Raw genomic sequence first — 19,322 nt, 5'->3', positions numbered from 1 at the left:
AGGGGAGACTGTGCTGCTGCTTTGTGTTTGGGGAAAGGGGTGGCAGGGGAGACTGTGCTGCTGCTTTGTGTTTGGGGAAATGGGTGGCAAGGGAGACTGTGCTGCTGCTTTGTGTTTGGGGAGAGTGGTGGCAGGGGAGACTGCTGCTGCTTTGTGTTTGGGAAAAGGGGTGGCAGGGGAGACTGTGCTGCTGCTTTGTGTTTGGGAAAAGGGGTGGCAGGGGAGACTGTGCTGCTGCTTTGTGCTTGGGGAAAGGGGTGACAGGGGAGACTGTGCTGCTGCTTTGTGTTTGGGGAAAGGGGTGGCAGGGGAGAATGTGCTGCTGCTTTGTGTTTGGGGAAAGGGGTGGCAGGGGAGACTGTGCTGCTGTTTTGTGTTTGGGGAAAGGGGTGGCAGGGGAGACTGTGCTGCTGCTTTGTGCTTGGGGAAAGGGGTGGCAGGGGAGACTGTGCTGCTGCTTTGTGTTTGGGGAAAGGGGTGGCAGGGGAGACTGTGCTGCTGCTTTGTGTTTGGGGAAAGGGGTGGCAGGGGAGCCGGTGCTGCTGCTTTGTGTTTGGGGAAAGGGGTGGCAGGGGAGACTGTGCTGCTGCTTTGTGTTTGAAGAAAGGGGTGTCAGGGGAGCCAGTGCTGCTGCTTTGTGTTTGGGGAAAGGGGTGGCAGGGGAGAATGTGCTGCTGCTTTGTGTTTGGGGAAAGAGGTGGCAGGGGAGACTGTGCTGCTGCTTTGTGTTTGGGGAAAGGGGTGGCAGGGGAGACTGTGCTGCTGCTTTGTGTTTGGGGAAAGGGGTGGCAGGGGAGAATGTGCTACTGCTTTGTGTTTGGGGAAAGGGGTGGCAGGGGAGAATGTGCTACTGCTTTGTGTTTGGGGAAAGGGGTGGCAGGGGAGAATGTGCTACTGCTTTGTGTTTGGGGAAAGGGGTGGCAGGGGAGACTGTGCTGCTGCTTTGTGTTTGGGGAAAGGGGTGGCAGGGGAGAATGTGCTGCTGCTTTGTGTTTGGGGAAATTTGTGGCAGGGGAGACGGTGCTGCTGCTTTGTGTTTGGGGAAAGGGGTGGCAGGGGAGTCTGTGCTGCTGCTTTGTGTTTGGGGAAAGGGGTGGCAGGGGAGACGGTGCTGCTGCTTTGTGTTTGGGGAAAGGGGTGGCAGGGGAGTCTGTGCTGCTGCTTTGTGTTTGGGGAAAGGGGTGGCAGGGGAGTCTGTGCTGCTGCTTTGTGTTTGGGGAAAGGGGTGGCAGGGGAGAATGTGCTGCTGCTTTGTGTTTGGGGAAAGGGGTGGCAGGGGAGTCTGTGCTGCTGCTTTGTGTTTGGGGAAAGGGGTGGCAGGGGAGACAGTGCTGCTGCTTTGTGTTTGGGGAAAGGGGTGGCAGGGGAGTCTGTGCTGCTGCTTTGTGTTTGGGGAAAGGGGTGGCAGGGGAGACGGTGCTGCTGCTTTGTGTTTGGGGAAAGGGGTGGTACGGGAGATGGTGCTGCTGCTTTGTGTTTGGGGAAAGGGGTGGCAGGGGAGACTGTGCTGCTGCTTTGTGTTTGGGGAAAGGGGTGGCAGGGGAGTCTGTGCTGCTGCTTTGTGTTTGGGGAAAGGGGTGGCAGGGGAGACGGTGCTGCTGCTTTGTGTTTGGGGAAAGGGGTGGCAGGGGAGTCTGTGCTGCTGCTTTGTGTTTGGGGAAAGGGGTGGCAGGGGAGACGGTGCTGCTGCTTTGTGTTTGGGGAAAGGGGTGGCAGGGGAGACGGTGCTGCTGCTTTGTGTTTGGGGAAAGGGGTGGCAGGGGAGACTGTGCTGCTGCTTTGTGCTTGGGGAAAGGGGTGGCAGGGGAGACTGTGCTGCTGCTTTGTGTTTGGGGAGAGGGGTGGCAGGGGAGACTGTGCTGCTGCTTTGTGTTTGGGAAAAGGGGTGGCAGGGGAGACTGTGCTGCTGCTTTGTGTTTGGGAAAAGGGGTGGCAGGGGAGACTGTGCTGCTGCTTTGTGCTTGGGGAAAGGGGTAGCAGGGGAGACTGTGCTGCTGCTTTGTGTTTGGGGAAAGGGGTGGCAGGGGAGAATGTGCTGCTGCTTTGTGTTTGGGGAAAGGTGTGGCAGGGGAGACTGTGCTGCTGCTTTGTGTTTGGGGAAAGGGGTGGCAGGGGAGAATGTGCTGCTGCTTTGTGTTTGGGGAAAGGTGTGGCAGGGGAGACTGTGCTGCTGCTTTGTGTTTGGGGAAAGGGGTGGCAGGGGAGACTGTGCTGCTGCTTTGTGCTTGGGGAAAGGGGTGGCAGGGGAGACTGTGCTGCTGCTTTGTGCTTGGGGAAAGGGGTGGCAGGGGAGACTGTGCTGCTGCTTTGTGTTTGGGGAAAGGGGTGGCAGGGGAGCCGGTGCTGCTGCTTTGTGTTTGGGGAAAGGGGTGGCAGGGGAGACTGTGCTGCTGCTTTGTGTTTGGGGAAAGGGGTGGCAGGGGAGACTGTGCTGCTGCTTTGTGTTTGGGGAAAGGGGTGGCAGGGGAGAATGTGCTACTGCTTTGTGTTTGGGGAAAGGGGTGGCAGGGGAGACTGTGCTGCTGCTTTGTGTTTGGGGAAAGGGGTGGCAGGGGAGAATGTGCTACTGCTTTGTGTTTGGGGAAAGGGGTGGCAGGGGAGAATGTGCTACTGCTTTGTGTTTGGGGAAAGGGGTGGCAGGGGAGACTGTGCTGCTGCTTTGTGTTTGGGGAAAGGGGTGGCAGGGGAGAATGTGCTGCTGCTTTGTGTTTGGGGAAATGGGTGGCAGGGGAGACGGTGCTGCTGCTTTGTGTTTGGGGAAAGGGGTGGCAGGGGAGTCTGTGCTGCTGCTTTGTGTTTGGGGAAAGGGGTGGCAGGGGAGACTGTGCTGCTGCTTTGTGTTTGGGGAAAGGGGTGGCAGGGGAGCCGGTGCTGCTGCTTTGTGTTTGGGGAAAGGGGTGGCAGGGGAGACTGTGCTGCTGCTTTGTGTTTGGGGAAAGGGGTGGCAGGGGAGTCTGTGCTGCTGCTTTGTGTTTGGGGAAAGGGGTGGCAGGGGAGACGGTGCTGCTGCTTTGTGTTTGGGGAAAGGGGTGACACGGGAGATGGTGCTGCTGCTTTGTGTTTGGGGAAAGGGGTGGCAGGGGAGTCTGTGCTGCTGCTTTGTGTTTGGGGAAAGGGGTGGCGGGGAGACGGTGCTGCTGCTTTGTGTTTGGGGAAAGGGGTGGCAGGGGAGACGGTGCTGCTGCTTTGTGTTAGGGGAAAGGGGTGGCAGGGGAGACGGTGCTGCTGCTTTGTGTTTGGGGAAAGGGGTGGCAGGGGAGCCGATGCTGCTACTCTAGGGTTATTGTGTTATTACTGGAGATGTTCGGTCTGTGCTGCACAGCTTTACATGTGCCTTTGAGCATGCAGCAGTTGCTGTCTCTGTCCCAAACTGCACCACAGGTCCCATCCAGTAGGAGGCAGTAGGGCCTCCTCAAATGCTCCCTCCTGACATGTTGCCAGGCTCCTCCTTCCAGCTGTCCTTTGCAAGACCCCGTGCCTGCACCCCCTGCTGGCGGCACAACATCCCCTCTCCCCTCACTCCAACCCTCACCTGTTCCACTCCCCGCTTCCCCAACCGCTACCAAGGACGTGTCCCTTGAGATGGGTAGTGCTGCCTCCCCCTTCTCAATGGCGAAGGACAAGGACATTAATAAGTACAACGTGTCTCTTTGCGAGGGCGTGAAGATGGACCATAGGGGGGAGCAATGGGAGTACAGTCCTCTACCACATGCCAGGTGCTACAGGGACAGAGCGGATGTGCAGCAGAACCCATCCATTTCTACCGCTGCCAGGGAACAAGGCGGCACTAGCCCTGCTGACACCAGATACAGGAGGTGTGGCTTCATGTTATGGGTGTGGCTTCATGGGATGGGTGTGGCTTCATGGAAGTGTTGTGTCCTCACAACTTGACGGCCATTTTCGTCACTTCATGGGTCCTGGACATGCTAGACTGCCAGTGCTGGCTCCTACACTGTGACAGGAGCCGAGTTCTGCACATAATGTTACAGTCACCCTTCAGCAGTTTGCACCCAGGAGCTGCCCACATCCCTGTCCAGATTCCAGGTTGAAAGGTACAGGCAGCTAGTCGCCATTTTGATGACCATCATCTTCTCCACATTTAGCGGAAGTAACCTCCTAAGCCGATCGCTGACAAGGTTACCGGCTGCACTAAACACTCTTTCGGAGTACACACTGGAAGGGGGCAACTTAGTTAAAATAAAGCCAGTTTTGCAAGGGCCTCCAAATTGCCTTTTTCCTGCCAGTATACATATGGACTGTCTGACATGCCTACTTGAATGTTGTCACTCATATAATCCTCCATTCCTTCAATGGTGACAGAATCATATGCAGTGACAGTAGATATGTCAGTAATCGTTGGTAGGTCCTTCATTCTGGACCAGATGTCAGCTTTCGCTCCTGAGTTCCCTGCATCACTGCTAGCAGGTGGGCTAGGAAATATTATCCTTTTTCTTGCAGCCCCAGTGGCAGGAGAAATTGAAGGAGGAGCTGTTGACGGGTCACGTTCCGCTTGAGTTGACAATTTACTAACCAGCAGGTCTTTGCACCTCTGCACACTTGTATCTGCTGGAAATAAAGCTACAACATAGGCTTTAAACCTAGGATCGAGCATGGTGGCCAAAATGTAGTGCTCTGATTTCAACAGATTGAACACCCTTGAATCCTGGCAAAGCGAATGAAGGGCTCCAACCACAAGTCCCACATACTTTGCGGAATCGCTCAATCTTAGCTCCACCTTTAATTTATCCAGCTGCTTCTGCAAAAGCCTGATAAGGGGAATAACCTGACTCAAGCTGGCAGTGTCTGAACTGACTTCACGTGTGGCAAGTTCGAAGTGTTGCAGAACCTTGCACAAGACGGAAATCATTCTCCACTGTGCTTGAATCAAGTGCATTACCCCTCCTTTGCCTATATCATTTGTGGATGTATAGGCTTGAATGGCCTCTTGCTGCTCCTCCATCCTCTGAAGCATATAGAGTGTTGAATTACACCTCGTTACTACCTCTTGCTTCAGTTGATGGCGGGGCAGGTTCAGGCGTGTTTGCTGGCGCTCCAGTCTATGGCACGCAGTTGCAGAATGCCGAAAGTGACCCGCAATTTTTTTTGACCACCGACAGCATCTCCTGCACACCCCTGTCATTTTTCCAAAAATTCTTCACCACCAAATTAATTGTATGTGCAAAACATGGGACAAGCTGGAATTTGCCCAGATGTAATACACGCACAATATTGGTGGCGTTATCCGATATCACAAATCCCCAGGAGAGTCCAATTGGGGTAAGCCATTCTGCGATGATGTTCCTCAGTTTCTTTAAGAGGTTGTCAGCTGTGTGCCTCTTATAGAAAGTGGTGATACATAGCATAGCCTGCCTAGGAACGAGTTGGCGTTTGCGAGATGCTGCTACTGGTGCCGCTGCTGTGGTTGATGTGGGAGGCCATACATCTACCCAGTGGCTGTTACAGTCATATAGTCCTTAGTCTGCCCTGTTCTACTTCATACCACTGCCAATTGTACTGCCCACCGCCAGCAATATTTTTTAGATCTACACGGATGACCTCCTCCAGAGATGACTGCTCTAAAGGGTTGAAAGCACCAGCAGCCGGGAGGAAGCCACAGAGATTTTAATGCTGGAAGAGAGCGGTGAGCATACATATCTTGTCTGGCCAGACATTGTAAAGAACTAAGTTTTAAAACTTCACCGGATTTAAATCACTGAACGGACATTGGTACGCTGCTCCTATTGAAATCCTACCAGTGATTCTGCTGGTTAGAAGGATCAGCGTGCAGTGTGTTACCTTGCCATATTATTTCTACAGCAATACAGTGTTTCTAAATATCCTAAAGGACTGCTACATTATCTAAGTGGACTGATCTAGTAAAGCAGTCAAAATATACACTATAGAGGATATTGCTGAATGAGTTTTGGTCTAATTTACTAACATTGGCCAGACAGAAAAGAGCATTTTGTAGAACACTGGTGACTCTTTTTCTGACGTCTGTGTACATTCTTTGTATCAATGGTGTGCTGCCCTAGGGTGGTCGGGCCTGAGCTGACTTTGTGGGGTCCAAGCCCTGGACTTATGCTTAGTTAGGGACCTCTAGTAATAGAGCAGCTGTGAAGTGGCCTGGAGGCTTTTCATATCTTTTGCAAAACATATGTAACGAAGAGCTCTAAATTTTCTATTACTACATAGTATATAGTTCTTCTTACTAACAGCCAGCAGAGTGCGTGGGAAAAATCCCTTTTATTTTTCTTGTCTAGAGTAACCCCCTCCCACAGCACCTGAGGATTGTTACCAGCTTGATTAGAGCAGTTTGCCACTATTTATTACATTCTTGGTATCGCCTGCCTATAGAAGTGGAACCTAGATGGGATTTGATACCTGGGACACACTATCTCCATCATTTCTCTAAGTCCCACTGAACTAATGGTGTATACCAGATACACCTCTAACACCAACATAGTTGCCAATGTCTCCTTTTTCCGCTTTGCAAAAGGATGACTGCTGTCATATTTCACCTTCCTCACAAAGGACTGTTGGACAGGCAATTGCTTACTGGAAGTAGTAAGAGTGGTCTTCCGACTTTCCCTCTTGGATGACAATCGACTCCCAGCAGTAACAACAGCAGCGGCAGCAACAGCAGGCGTACCAATCAAGGATCCTCTGGAGGAATCCCAGTTAGGAGAGGACTCCTCAGTCTTGACAGTGACATGGCCTACAGGACTACAGACTTTCCTGACTGAGGAGGAAGTTCACATTGAGGGAGTTGGTGGTGTGGCTTGCAGGAGCTTGGGTACAGGAGGAAGAAGGAATTTAGGTGTCAGTGGACTGCTTACGCTCTTACCCAAAGTTTCACAACTTAAAACTGACGTCTAATGAATGCGCAGCATGTGACGTATAATGGAGAATGTTCCTAGGTGGTTAACATCCTTACCCCTACGTATTACAGATTGACAGAGGCAACAGATGGCTTGACACCTGTTGTCCAGATTTGTGTAGAAATAATTCCACAACGAAGAGGTGGCTTGTTTGGTAGTTTACCAGGGCATCACAATGGGCTTCTTCATCCCAAGGACAACAGGTGTCTCACCCGGTGCCTGACTAAAACAAACCACATCACCATCAGAATCCTCATCGTCAACTTCCTCCTCAGCGCGAGCAAGTCCCATATCCTCATCCTGGTGTACTTCAACAGTGACATCTTCAATTTCAATATCAGGAACTGGACTGTGGGTGCTCCTTCCAGCACTTGCAAGGGGCATGCAAATGGTGGAAGGAGCCACCTCTTCCCGTCCAGTTTAGGGAAGGTCAGGCATCGCAACCGCCGACACTCTTGGACTCTCCTTGGGGATTTGTGATACCATCTCAGAACGCACAGTTCTTTTCTGTGCTCTTTCCAACTTAACTCTTTTTTTATTTTTCTAGCTGGAGGATGAGGACTTCCATCGTCATGTGAATCTGAACCACTAGCCATGAACATAGGCCAGGGCCTCAGCCATTCCTTCCCACCCACGTGTTGTAAATGGCATATTGGCAAGTTTACATTTCTCCTCAGGCAATTTAAATTTCTATTTTTAGTTCTTTTTACTGAACTTTGGCTGTTTGAATTTTACATGCCCTCTACTATCACATTGGGCATCGGCCTTGGCAGAAGACGTTGATGGCATTTCATCGCCTATGTCATGGCTAGTGGCAGCAGCTTCAGCACTAGTAGAAAGTGGTTCTTCTTGATCTTTCCCTATTTTATCCTCAAAATTTTTGTTCTCCATTATTTTTTGGGAGTTATATGAGACAATATGCGGCACAGGAATGACTAGAATGACTGATGAGACAGGACACTACCACTGGTCTGATGCAGCACAACACAACAATACTGTAAGAGACTTCTGGTTGTTATTATTATTATTATACGGCCGCAGTGGACATATAGCAGCAGTGTATACCACTTTGACTGCCTGGTCACTGGAATGACTGATGAGACAGGACACTACCACTGGTCTGATGCAGCACAACACAGTCAACAACACTTTATTCGGAAACACTGGCAGGAGAGGACACCAACACTGTGACTGCCTGGACTGATGCAGCACAATACACTTACACTGTGACTACACTGGACTGGACTGATCAGCACAACACAGCACAAGACTCGCAACCCCACTTTCCCGCCCCCACACAGACACTGGAGGATGAAGACACGTCCTCTCACTACACTCTCCGAGATTGGTGTGAAAATGACGGGGACGCGCGGCTCTTTATATGGAATCCAAATCCCGCGAGAATCCAACAGCGGGATTATGACGTTTTTCCACATTCAGGTTTCCAAGTCAGGCGGGGAAACCCAAGCCTGACTCTGATCCGGGCTCGGAATGCAAAGTTCGGTAAGAGATCCGAACCCGCTCATCTCTAATTTTTAAAGTTTGTCATTTTCAATTGTATACTTCTGTATTAAATTGCGTGAATCTTACCTTGTTTTGTGTGATCTTCCATAATTTTAACATCAAAGCGCTGCTATATTGTGTTATATATATGAGCATGGTACAGTATAAAGGCAGACACTGAAATTTGGGGACCCTCCTAAGTTGTAGGAATGATGTTATAGCCAGCGCCCCACTTTGTGGGAATTGGATAGGGATGAAAGTTCTGTCTGAAAATGATGGATACCACTGCACTGTCTAGAAAGAGGTGCCTGATTCGCATTTTCAAGTAAAGCATAAAAGCAGGTAACTTTGTGTCTGGAAACGTGTTATCATTAGAGATGAGCGGGTTCGGTTCCTCGGAATCCGAACCCGCCCGAACTTCAGGTTTTTTTACACGGGTCCGAGCGACTCGGATCTTCCCGCCTTGCTCGGTTAACCCGAGCGCGCCCGAACGTCATCATCCCGCTGTCGTATTCTCGCGAGGCTCGGATTCTATCGTGAGACTCGGATTCTATATAAGGAGCCGCGCGTCGCCGCCATTTTCACACGTGCATTGAGATTGATAGGGAGAGGACGTGGCTGGCGTCCTCTCCGTTTATAGAGAAGAGAGTGAGACTAGAGTAGAGAGAGGCACAGTATACTTTAGTAATTTTGGGGAGCATTAGGAGGAGTACTACTACTTGCTGAAGTGATAGTGTGACTGTATATCTGACTTGTGGGGGAGACAGTGGGGAGCAGTTAGAGTCTGAGAGCAGGAGTACATATTTTAACGTACAGTGCACACTTTTGCTGCCAGAGTGCCACACTGCCATTGTGACCACACTGACCACCAGTATATATTGTGATTGTCTGCTTAGGAGTACTACTTGCAAGTTGCTGATAGTGTGACCAGTGACCTGACCACCAGTTTAATTAATCACCACCAGTTTAATATATATATATATACAGGTTGAGTCTCCCTTATCCAAAATGCTTGGGACCAGAGGTATTTTGGATATGGGATTTTTCCGTATTTTGGAATAATTGCATATCATAATGAGATATCATGGTGATGGGACCCAAGTCTAAGCACAGAATGCATTTATGTTACATTTACACCTTATACACACAGCCTGAAGGTAATTTTAGCCAATATTTTTTATAACTTTGTGCATTAAACAAAGTGTGTCTACATTCACACAATTCATTTATGTTTCATATACACCTTATATACACAGTCTGAAGGTCATTTAATACAATATTTTTAATAACTGTGTGTATTAAACAAAGTTTGTGTACATTGAGCCATCAAAAAACAAAAGTTTCACTATATCACTCTCGCTCAAAAAAGTCCGTATTTCGGAATATTCCGTATATCGGATATTTGGATATGGGATACTCAACCTGTATAATTGTATATAATATATATATAATTGTATACCACCTACCCGTGTTTTTTTTTTTTTTCTTCTTGATACATACTACTATAGTAGCTTACTGTAGCAGTCTGCGGTGCTGCTGAGCTGACAGTGTCCAGCAGGTCCGTCATCAGTCATTACATAATAAATATATATACCTGTCCGGCTGCAGTACTAGTGATATTATATATATATATATATATATATTAATTTCATCTCATTATCATCCTGTCTATATTAGCAGCAGACACAGTACGGTAGTCCACGGCTGTAGCTACCTCTGTGTCGGCAGTCGCTGGTCCATCCATAATTGTATACCACCTACCCGTGTTTTATTTTTTTTTCTTTCTTCTTGATACATACTACTATAGTAGCTTACTGTAGCAGTCTGCGGTGCTGCTGAGCTGACAGTGTCCAGCAGGTCCGTCATCAGTCATTACATAATAAATATATATACCTGTCCGGCTGCAGTACTAGTGATATTATATATATATATATATATATATATATTAATTTCATCTCATTATCATCCAGTCTATATTAGCAGCAGACACAGTACGGTAGTCCACGGCTGTAGCTACCTCTGTGTCGGCAGTCGCTGGTCCATCCATAATTGTATACCACCTACCCGTGGTTTTTTTTTTTTCTTTCTTCTTGATACATACTACTATAGTAGCTTACTGTAGCAGTCTGCGGTGCTGCTGAGCTGACAGTGTCCAGCAAGTCCGTCATCAGTCATTACATAATAAATATATATACCTGTCCGGCTGCAGTACTAGTGATATTATATATATATATATATTCATTTCATCTCATTATCATCCAGTCTATATTAGCAGCAGACACAGTACGGTAGTCCACGGCTGTAGCTACCTCTGTGTCGGCAATCGCTCGTCCATCCATAAGTATACTAGTATCCATCCATCTCCATTGTTTACCTGAGGTGCCTTTTAGTTGTGCCTATTAAAATATGGAGAACAAAAATGTTGAGGTTCCAAAATTAGGGAAAGATCAAGATCCACTTCCACCTCGTGCTGAAGCTGCTGCCACTAGTCATGGCCGAGACGATGAAATGCCAGCAACGTCGTCTGCCAAGGCCGATGCCCAATTTCATAGTACAGAGCATGTAAAATCCAAAACACTAAATATCAGTAAAAAAAGGACTCCAAAATCTAAAATAAAATTGTCGGAGGAGAAGCGTAAACTTGCCAATATGCCATTTACCACACGGAGTGGCAAGGAACGGCTGAGGCCCTGGCCTATGTTCATGGCTAGTGGTTCAGCTTCACATGAGGATGGAAGCACTCAGCCTCTCGCTAGAAAAATGAAAAGACTCAAGCTGGCAAAAGCACAGCAAAGAACTGTGCGTTCTTCGAAATCCCAAATCCACAAGGAGAGTCCAATTGTGTCGGTTGCGATGCCTGACCTTCCCAACACTGGACGTGAAGAGCATGCGCCTTCCACCATTTGCACGCCCCCTGCAAGTGCTTGAAGGAGCACCCGCAGTCCAGTTCCTGATAGTCAGATTGAAGATGTCAGTGTTGAAGTACACCAGGATGAGGAGGATATGGGTGTTGCTGGCGCTGGGGAGGAAATTGACAAGGAGGATTCTGATGGTGAGGTGGTTTGTTTAAGTCAGGCACCCGGGGAGACACCTGTTGTCCGTGGGAGGAATATGGCCATTGACATGCCTGGTGAAAATACCAAAAAAATCAGCTCTTCGGTGTGGAAGTATTTCACCAGAAATGCGGACAACATTTGTCAAGCCGTGTGTTGCCTTTGTCAAGCTGTAATAAGTAGGGGTAAGGACGTTAACCACCTCGGAACATCCTCCCTTATACGTCACCTGCAGCGCATTCATAATAAGTCAGTGACAAGTTCAAAAACTTTGGGCGACAGCGGAAGCAGTCCACTGACCAGTAAATCCCTTCCTCTTGTAACCAAGCTCACGCAAACCACCCCACCAACTCCCTCAGTGTCAATTTCCTCCTTCCCCAGGAATGCCAATAGTCCTGCAGGCCATGTCACTGGCAATTCTGACGAGTCCTCTCCTGCCTGGGATTCCTCCGATGCATCCTTGCGTGTAACGCCTACTGCTGCTGGCGCTGCTGTTGTTGCTGCTGGGAGTCGATGGTCATCCCAGAGGGGAAGTCGTAAGCCCACTTTTACTACTTCCACCAAGCAATTGACTGTCCAACAGTCCTTTGCGAGGAAGATGAAATGTCACAGCAGTCATCCTGTTGCAAAGCGGATAACTCAGGCCTTGACAACTATGTTGATGTTAGACGTGCGTCCGGTATCCGCCGTTAGTTCACAGGGAACTAGACAATTTCTTGAGGTAGTGTGCCCCCGTTACCAAATACCATCTAGGTTCCACTTCTCTAGGCAGGCGATACCGAGAATGTACACGGACGTCAGAAAAAGACTCACCAGTGTCCTAAAAAATGCAGTTGTACCCAATGTCCACTTAACCACGGACATGTGGACAAGTGGAGCAGGGCAGGGTCAGGACTATATGACTGTGACAGCCCACTGGGTAGATGTATGGACTCCCGCCGCAAGAACAGCAGCGGCGGCCCCAGTAACAGCATCTCGCAAACGCCAACTCTTTCCTAGGCAGGCTACGCTTTGTATCACCGGTTTCCAGAATACGCACACAGCTGAAAACCTCTTACGGCAACTGAGGAAGATCATCGCGGAATGGCTTACCCCAATTGGACTCTCCTGTGGATTTGTGGCATCGGACAACGCCAGCAATATTGTGTGTGCATTAAATATGGGCAAATTCCAGCACGTCCCATGTTTTGCACATACCTTGAATTTGGTGGTGCAGAATTATTTTAAAAACGAGAGGGGCGTGCAAGAGATGCTGTCGGTGGCCAGAAGAATTGCGGGACACTTTCGGCATACAGGCACCACGTACAGAAGACTGGAGCACCACCAAAAACGCCTGAACCTGCCCTGCCATCATCTGAAGCAAGAAGTGGTAACGAGGTGGAATTCAACCCTATATATGCTTCAGAGGTTGGAGGAGCAGCAAAAGGCCATTCAAGCCTATACAATTGAGCACGATATAGGAGGTGGAATGTACCTGTCTCAAGCGCAGTGGAGAATGATTTCAACGTTGTGCAAGGTTCTGCAACCTTTTGAAATTGCCACACGTGAAGTCAGTTCAGACACTGCCAGCCTGAGTCAGGTCATTCCCCTCATCAGGCTTTTGCAGAAGAAGCTGGAGGCATTGAAGGAGGAGCTAAAAGGGAGCGATTCCGCTAGGCATGTGGGACTTGTGGATGGAGCCCTTAATTCGCTTAACAAAGATTCACGGGTGGTCAATCTGTTGAAATCAGAGCACTACATTTTGGCCACCGTGCTCGATCCTAGATTTAAAACCTACCTTGGATCTCTCTTTCCGGCACACACAAGTCTGCTGGGGTTCAAAGACCTGCTGGTGACAAAATTGTCAAGTCAAGCGGAACGCGACCTGTCAACATCTCCTCCTTCACATTCTCCCGCAACTGGGGGTGCGAGGAAAAGGCTCAGAATTCCGAGCCCACCCGCTGGCGGTGATGCAGGGCAGTCTGGAGCGACTGCTGATGCTGACATCTGGTCCGGACTGAAGGACCTGACAATGACAACGATTACGGACATGTCGTCTACTGTCACTGCATATGATTCTCTCCCCATTGAAAGAATGGTGGAGGATTATATGAGTGACCGCATCCAAGTAGGCACGTCAGACAGTCCGTACTTATACTGGCAGGAAAAAGAGGCAATTTGGAGGCCCTTGCACAAACTGGCTTTATTCTACCTAAGTTGCCCTCCCACAAGTGTGTACTCCGAAAGAGTGTTTAGTGCCGCCGCTCACCTTGTCAGCAATCGGCGTACGAGGTTACTTCCAGAAAATGTGGAGAAGATGATGTTCATTAAAATGAATTATAATCAATTCCTCCGTGGAGACATTGACCAGCAGCAATTGCCTCCACAAAGTACACAGGGAGCTGAGATGGTGGATTCCAGTGGGGACGAATTGATAATCTGTGAGGAGCGGGATGTACACGGTGATATATCGGAGGATGATGATGAGGTGGACATCTTGCCTCTGTAGAGCCAGTTTGTGCAAGGAGAGATTAATTGCTTCTTTTTCGGTGGGGGTCCAAACCAACCCGTCATTTCAGTCAGTCGTGTGGCAGACCCTGTCACTGAAATTATGGGTTGGTTACAGTGTGCATGTCCTGTTTATACAACATAAGGGTGGGTGGGAGGGCCCAAGGACAATTCCATCTTGCACCTCTTTTTTCTTTCATTTTTCTTTGCCTCATGTGCTGTTTGGGGAGTGTTTTTTGGAAGGGCCATCCTGCGTGACACTGCAGTGCCACTCCTAGATGGGCCAGGTGTTTGTGTCGGCCACTAGGGTCGCTTATCTTACTCACACAGCTACCTCATTGCGCCTCTTTTTTTCTTTGCGTCATGTGCTGTTTGGGGAGTGTTTTTTGGAAGGGCCATCCTGCGTGACACTGCAGTGCCACTCCTAGATGGGCCAGGTGTTTGTGTCGGCCACTAGGGTCGCTTATCTTACTCACACAGCTACCTCATTGCGCCTCTTTTTTTCTTTGCGTCATGTGCTGTTTGGGGAGTGTTTTTTGGAAGGGCCATCCTGCGTGACACTGCAGTGCCACTCAAGATGGGCCAGGTGTTTGTGTCGGCCACTAGGGTCGCTTAGCTTAGTCATCCAGCGACCTCGGTGCAAATTTTAGGACTAAAAATAATATTGTGAGGTGTGAGGTATTCAGAATAGACTGAAAATGAGTCGAAATTATGGTTTTTGAGGTTAATAATACTTTGGGATCAAAATGACCCCCAAATTCTATGATTTAAGCTGTTTTTTAGTGTTTTTTGAAAAAAAACACCCGAATCCAAAACACACCCGAATCCGACAAAAAAAATTCGGTGAGGTTTTGCCAAAACGCGGTCGAACTAAAACCAAGGCTTTGGTGGAGACAGAGTGCGCAACCAGACCAAGTGAATCGACCCAGTGAAAAATACAAAGGAAGTTTCACCTGCTTCCAAGACAATTTCTATATACACAAGTAGTATTCCACTCTGGCGCTTCACTAGGTTTGCATGTATAGGAGTATCTTCATATCCTTTAGAACCTATATATATATATCTTACATCCAATTTTTCAAGGATGTAAGTAAAGAAAAAGGAGAACAATATAGTGCAGAGACCTTTTTTAAAATTGGTATATTTACAAAGACGAATGTACACTCACAAGCCGACTTTTAAACATAAGCCCATCAGAATTTCTCTCTCTTGTGTTGATTCCAAATGGGATTTTATTCTTCATTCTCCATAGCATCAACCTGAGTAAAGTGTGTATGTGTCTCCCACAATGGAAATACACAATGGCTCACACACATAAAACAAAGAAAGGCTTATAGTGCAGACGTCCTTAAAAAGTATAACAAGGTTTTATTCTGACAAATTTGCACTTACATAACATAAAAGAATAAAAGGCATATAGAATCACTTCCCACAAATGCCAAGATGATCCACACCGGAGCGCAGAGATCACAATAAACTGCTGGTTGGCTACGGTCCCGGGAACCGTGTAGCTCACCTATTCCAGGGGACAGCGATGGTATTTCAGGCAGATAGTGGTATCGTGATGCAGACCCGCTTAACGCGTTTCGGTTTCCCTTTTTCAAAAGCGGATGAACCCAAAACACGGCCGCGGAACCGAACCCAAAACCAAAACACAAAACCCGAAAAATTTCAAGTGCACATCTCTAGTTATCATGCGAGGGTTGCAAACACATTTATATGTTTCTGTGCAGGGTAAATACTGTCTGCATGTTAGCAATCTAGATTTCAGTTTGAACACACCCTACCCAAATCTAAATCTCTGCACATGTTACATGTTACCCACCTGCCTTGCAGCATGGTTTAGTCCAGTTGCACTATTTTCTGCTTTACTTACAAACGTGAATCAGGCCATTACTTCTGCAGAAGTTTGCTAATAAATTAGTGACATTGATCTATGCATTTTTTGCATTAATAGTTGCAGATTTTTTTACATTTCAAAATGTTGCTTTATTTCCTTTGTAGGGAAACCCTTTAATAATCTGACCATCGTTAACGCTGCTGTAGCCAATATAATTGTGTCCATACTACTCAGCCATAGATTTGAGTATGATGACCCGACCCTACTGCAGCTCATGAGTTTAGTTAATGAAAATGTCAGACTCCTGGGAAGCCCTATGATCCGGGTAAGTTGTTCTTGTATTGCTGATTCAAGAGCGTTTGTTTTTATTTCTTGCCTATTATTTTCACATGGTAAATACCTTATTTCATACTTGCTTTTAAGGCTTAATGGGGAAAATGTATTAAGCGTGGAGATGGCATAAGGAAGTGATAAAACAGTGATAAACGTAAAGCGATAAACGCACCAGCCAGTCAGCTCCTGTCCATTTACATATTGGAGCTGATTGGCTGGTGCGTTTATCACCTGGCACTTATCACTGGTTTATCACTTTCTTTTGCCTTCTCCAGGTTAATACATCTGCCCCAATTATTCCAGTAATTCAGCAATCAGCTGGTTCTCATCTAACCTCCGTCTCATGGTGAGAATCCGAGGGTTTATTGGGCAAAAGATATCCTGAAGAAGGATTATAACTTTGCAGCTGTTGTCAAACTATATGATTATCTATTTTGTTGTTACTAAAGGTGGGTACACACTAACAGATATATCTGCAGATATATCTATGTACGGATCGAGCAGTGTGTTCAGCATACACACTGCTCGATCCGTCGGGGACTGACGTCATGAACTGGGCGGGCGTGTACACACGTCCGCCCAGTTCACCTGTCAATCACCACCGGCCGCCGCAGCATGTGTACGGGAAGTCGGCCGACCGCCCCGTACACACACAGCGACGCGCCAATATTCCGGTAGATATATTGGCCGTTGGCTGTGCTGCGCGGCCGAGGCGATACGTCTGTGAACGACGGAGTTCACAGACATATCGGCTGTACACACTGGCCGACGGTCCCGCGATATATCGGCCGTTCAGGAGAACGGCCGATATATCGACCAGTGTGTACGGGCCTTTACTGAAGAATACACAACTGCAAAACCACAAAGGAAGGTCACTTTAGAATGGAATAATTGTTTATCAAGGGGCCATCAATGTTTTAGACCCGGGTTTCCCAAACTCTGTCCTCAAGTGTGCCTTGAGGACAGGTTTAAGCATGGATATCATAAAAATCTGGACTGTTAGGTCTTCATTGAGGCACAAGTTTTGGAACCAATGGTTTTAACCACAGAAAGCGTAGAATTGAAAACTCTGGATTACCAAATGGGGTTTTTGAAAAACGCAGCAAAACTGCTGCCAAACCCGCCCAATCAATAGTCCTGGCTATTGATTGGGCGATGAGCTGCACAGATCACTATGGGAGGAGGGCCCCCATTTTTTGAGGGGTCTTCACTTTTTGAGGTATTCTAGCTTTGGGGTGACCAGTTTGAGGCTGACTAGCATTATGGCAGGGATACCCCATGCTTTGTGTCTACCTACTAAAGCATTATCCTCCCGGTTCGATCAACTAGGAAAAATAAGAGGAACCCCACAACACTTTTTTCCCATCTACTTTCAAATACTCAGTGGTAGGCTCAGTGGTCCTGGGCTGGTTATGGAATTATTTCTTATTTTTGAACTATTTGTACGGTTTTTAAACAGAACAAAGCCTGCGCAGATCATTGAACACGCCATGGTTGATTGTCATGTAGAAAGCACCTGGGATTGTCTGGTGTTTCAGTTTAGACATCAGAATCGACCTTTAGTAAATGCTGTCAATTTGACATTGAAATCTACGGTGGTTTCTAATTGACACCAAAACCACTGCTTAGTAAATTTAACCCCCAAAACACTGATAAGGGCAATTTTCTCTATTCCAACTCATCTAATTTTTTGTGTGTTGTAATGCATATCTCAATGTTAGACTATGGGGGAATTCAATTAGCCATGGTAATTTACTGTATTGCAGGCTAATTGATCCCCCGGGGCCATTCAATTAGTCCCAAAGTGAGCCTGCTCGCAGCACTTATCAGGGATTTTTTTTACACCTCTGAGCAGATGCTAAAAAAAAAATCCCAGATAACCATGGAGTGAACAGGTGCCGTGACCATGTTAATGCACAAATCCATGAATTTTTTATGGATTCTGTGTGTTAATGCCAATTAACATGTTAAAGGGATGGAACTGAATAGCCCCGGATGTTAAAGCCCAAGGCTAACACTCTTTTTCACCCGCTGTAATTTACCGGGGGTAATTTAATTACTCCCCTATATACGGTATGATGTAAAAATGACTTAAACTTTCATTTAAAATGTGGGGTTTGTTAACATTTTCTTTTTCTTTCCAAGCTGTACAATGTTTTTCCAACTGTGATGGACTGGCTGCCTGGTGTGCACACAATCATTTTTGAAAACATTAAAAAGGTACAGACTTTTATAAGAGCGACATTTACAAAGCAGAAGGAGGAACTGGATGTGAATGACCAGAGGAATCTGATTGATGCTTTCCTGGCTAAGCAGATGGAGGTATATAGTAAATTTAGCATTAATTAGTGCAAAATGTTTACTAAATGTTACCTATTTGTGATTTGTTCCATACTGTTTAATGGAAACCTCTTGTTGTTTGACTATTGTCTATTTAATGGGGATCTCTTTTCTTCCTATTCATATCAAGGGGTAGACGTACTATGGACGGGATGTACTAACAGGGTTTTTACCGCATTTCCCGTATGTACCAAGACCCGGTCGCGGGGTTTCCAATGCGGATGGTAATGCCAGCCTATAGAAGCCTATTGTCTTCTTTCCACATCGGTGATGTCAGAGGGATCTGATTGATCCCTCCCAGCATCCCCTGCAGCCATCGCGTCACTGCGCAGAAGGACTCCCAGGTCAGAAACGGGGAAGTCAAGGGACGGGAGCACATTGCAAAGAGCAGCTCTTATCAGGAGAGCTGCCCTTTGCAGTACTATCCGTCTGTGTAAGTACTTATGCGATTAGTGTCGTCTCTGAATACAGCTGGTGCTATATCAATAAATGTTAATAATAACAATCATTTACACTGTTCACTGATGTACAGTAGCTGCAGAAGGCTGTAATAATTACAGGTATTTTGTTCTATACAATATATTCTATATGCAGATGACAGGACATTTAGTGGGGATCCGGTAAGGATGCTGATGGTTGGGTTGGGATTCTGGCGTCTGTATTTCGACTGCTGGAAGTCCCAACTGTCGGGATCCTTACCTAATCCCCCCCTCCTAAATGCTTGGAATGCCGATGTCGGCATCCCGAATGGGATTACTAAAGGCGCAGGCATCCCAAACGAGTGACTTACTTACCCTACCCCTGTCTGGATTGTAACCATCGGGGAAGGGGGGGGCTGCGGTCGGTATTCTGACTGCAGGGACCCCGAACGCTGGCATAGCCCAC

The 19,322-nt window shown here is 47.5% G+C and overlaps 1 protein-coding gene across 1 annotated transcript in view; it reads left to right on the top strand.

The window, feature by feature from the left end:
- The window catches only part of LOC134910838 (uncharacterized), a 268,706-nt gene that overhangs the window by 232,712 nt on the left and 16,672 nt on the right, over positions 1–19,322 (top strand). Inside the window, exons 15-16 of the mRNA XM_063919222.1 lie at positions 15,929–16,089; positions 18,243–18,419. Coding sequence (XP_063775292.1) covers positions 15,929–16,089; positions 18,243–18,419 — 338 coding nt within the window. The remainder of the gene's footprint in view (positions 1–15,928; positions 16,090–18,242; positions 18,420–19,322) is intronic.

This window comes from Pseudophryne corroboree, chromosome 4, assembly GCF_028390025.1.
Source record: "Pseudophryne corroboree isolate aPseCor3 chromosome 4, aPseCor3.hap2, whole genome shotgun sequence".
Lineage (NCBI taxonomy): Eukaryota > Metazoa > Chordata > Amphibia > Anura > Myobatrachidae > Pseudophryne > Pseudophryne corroboree.
This window is presented reverse-complemented; position numbering and strand designations above follow the sequence as displayed.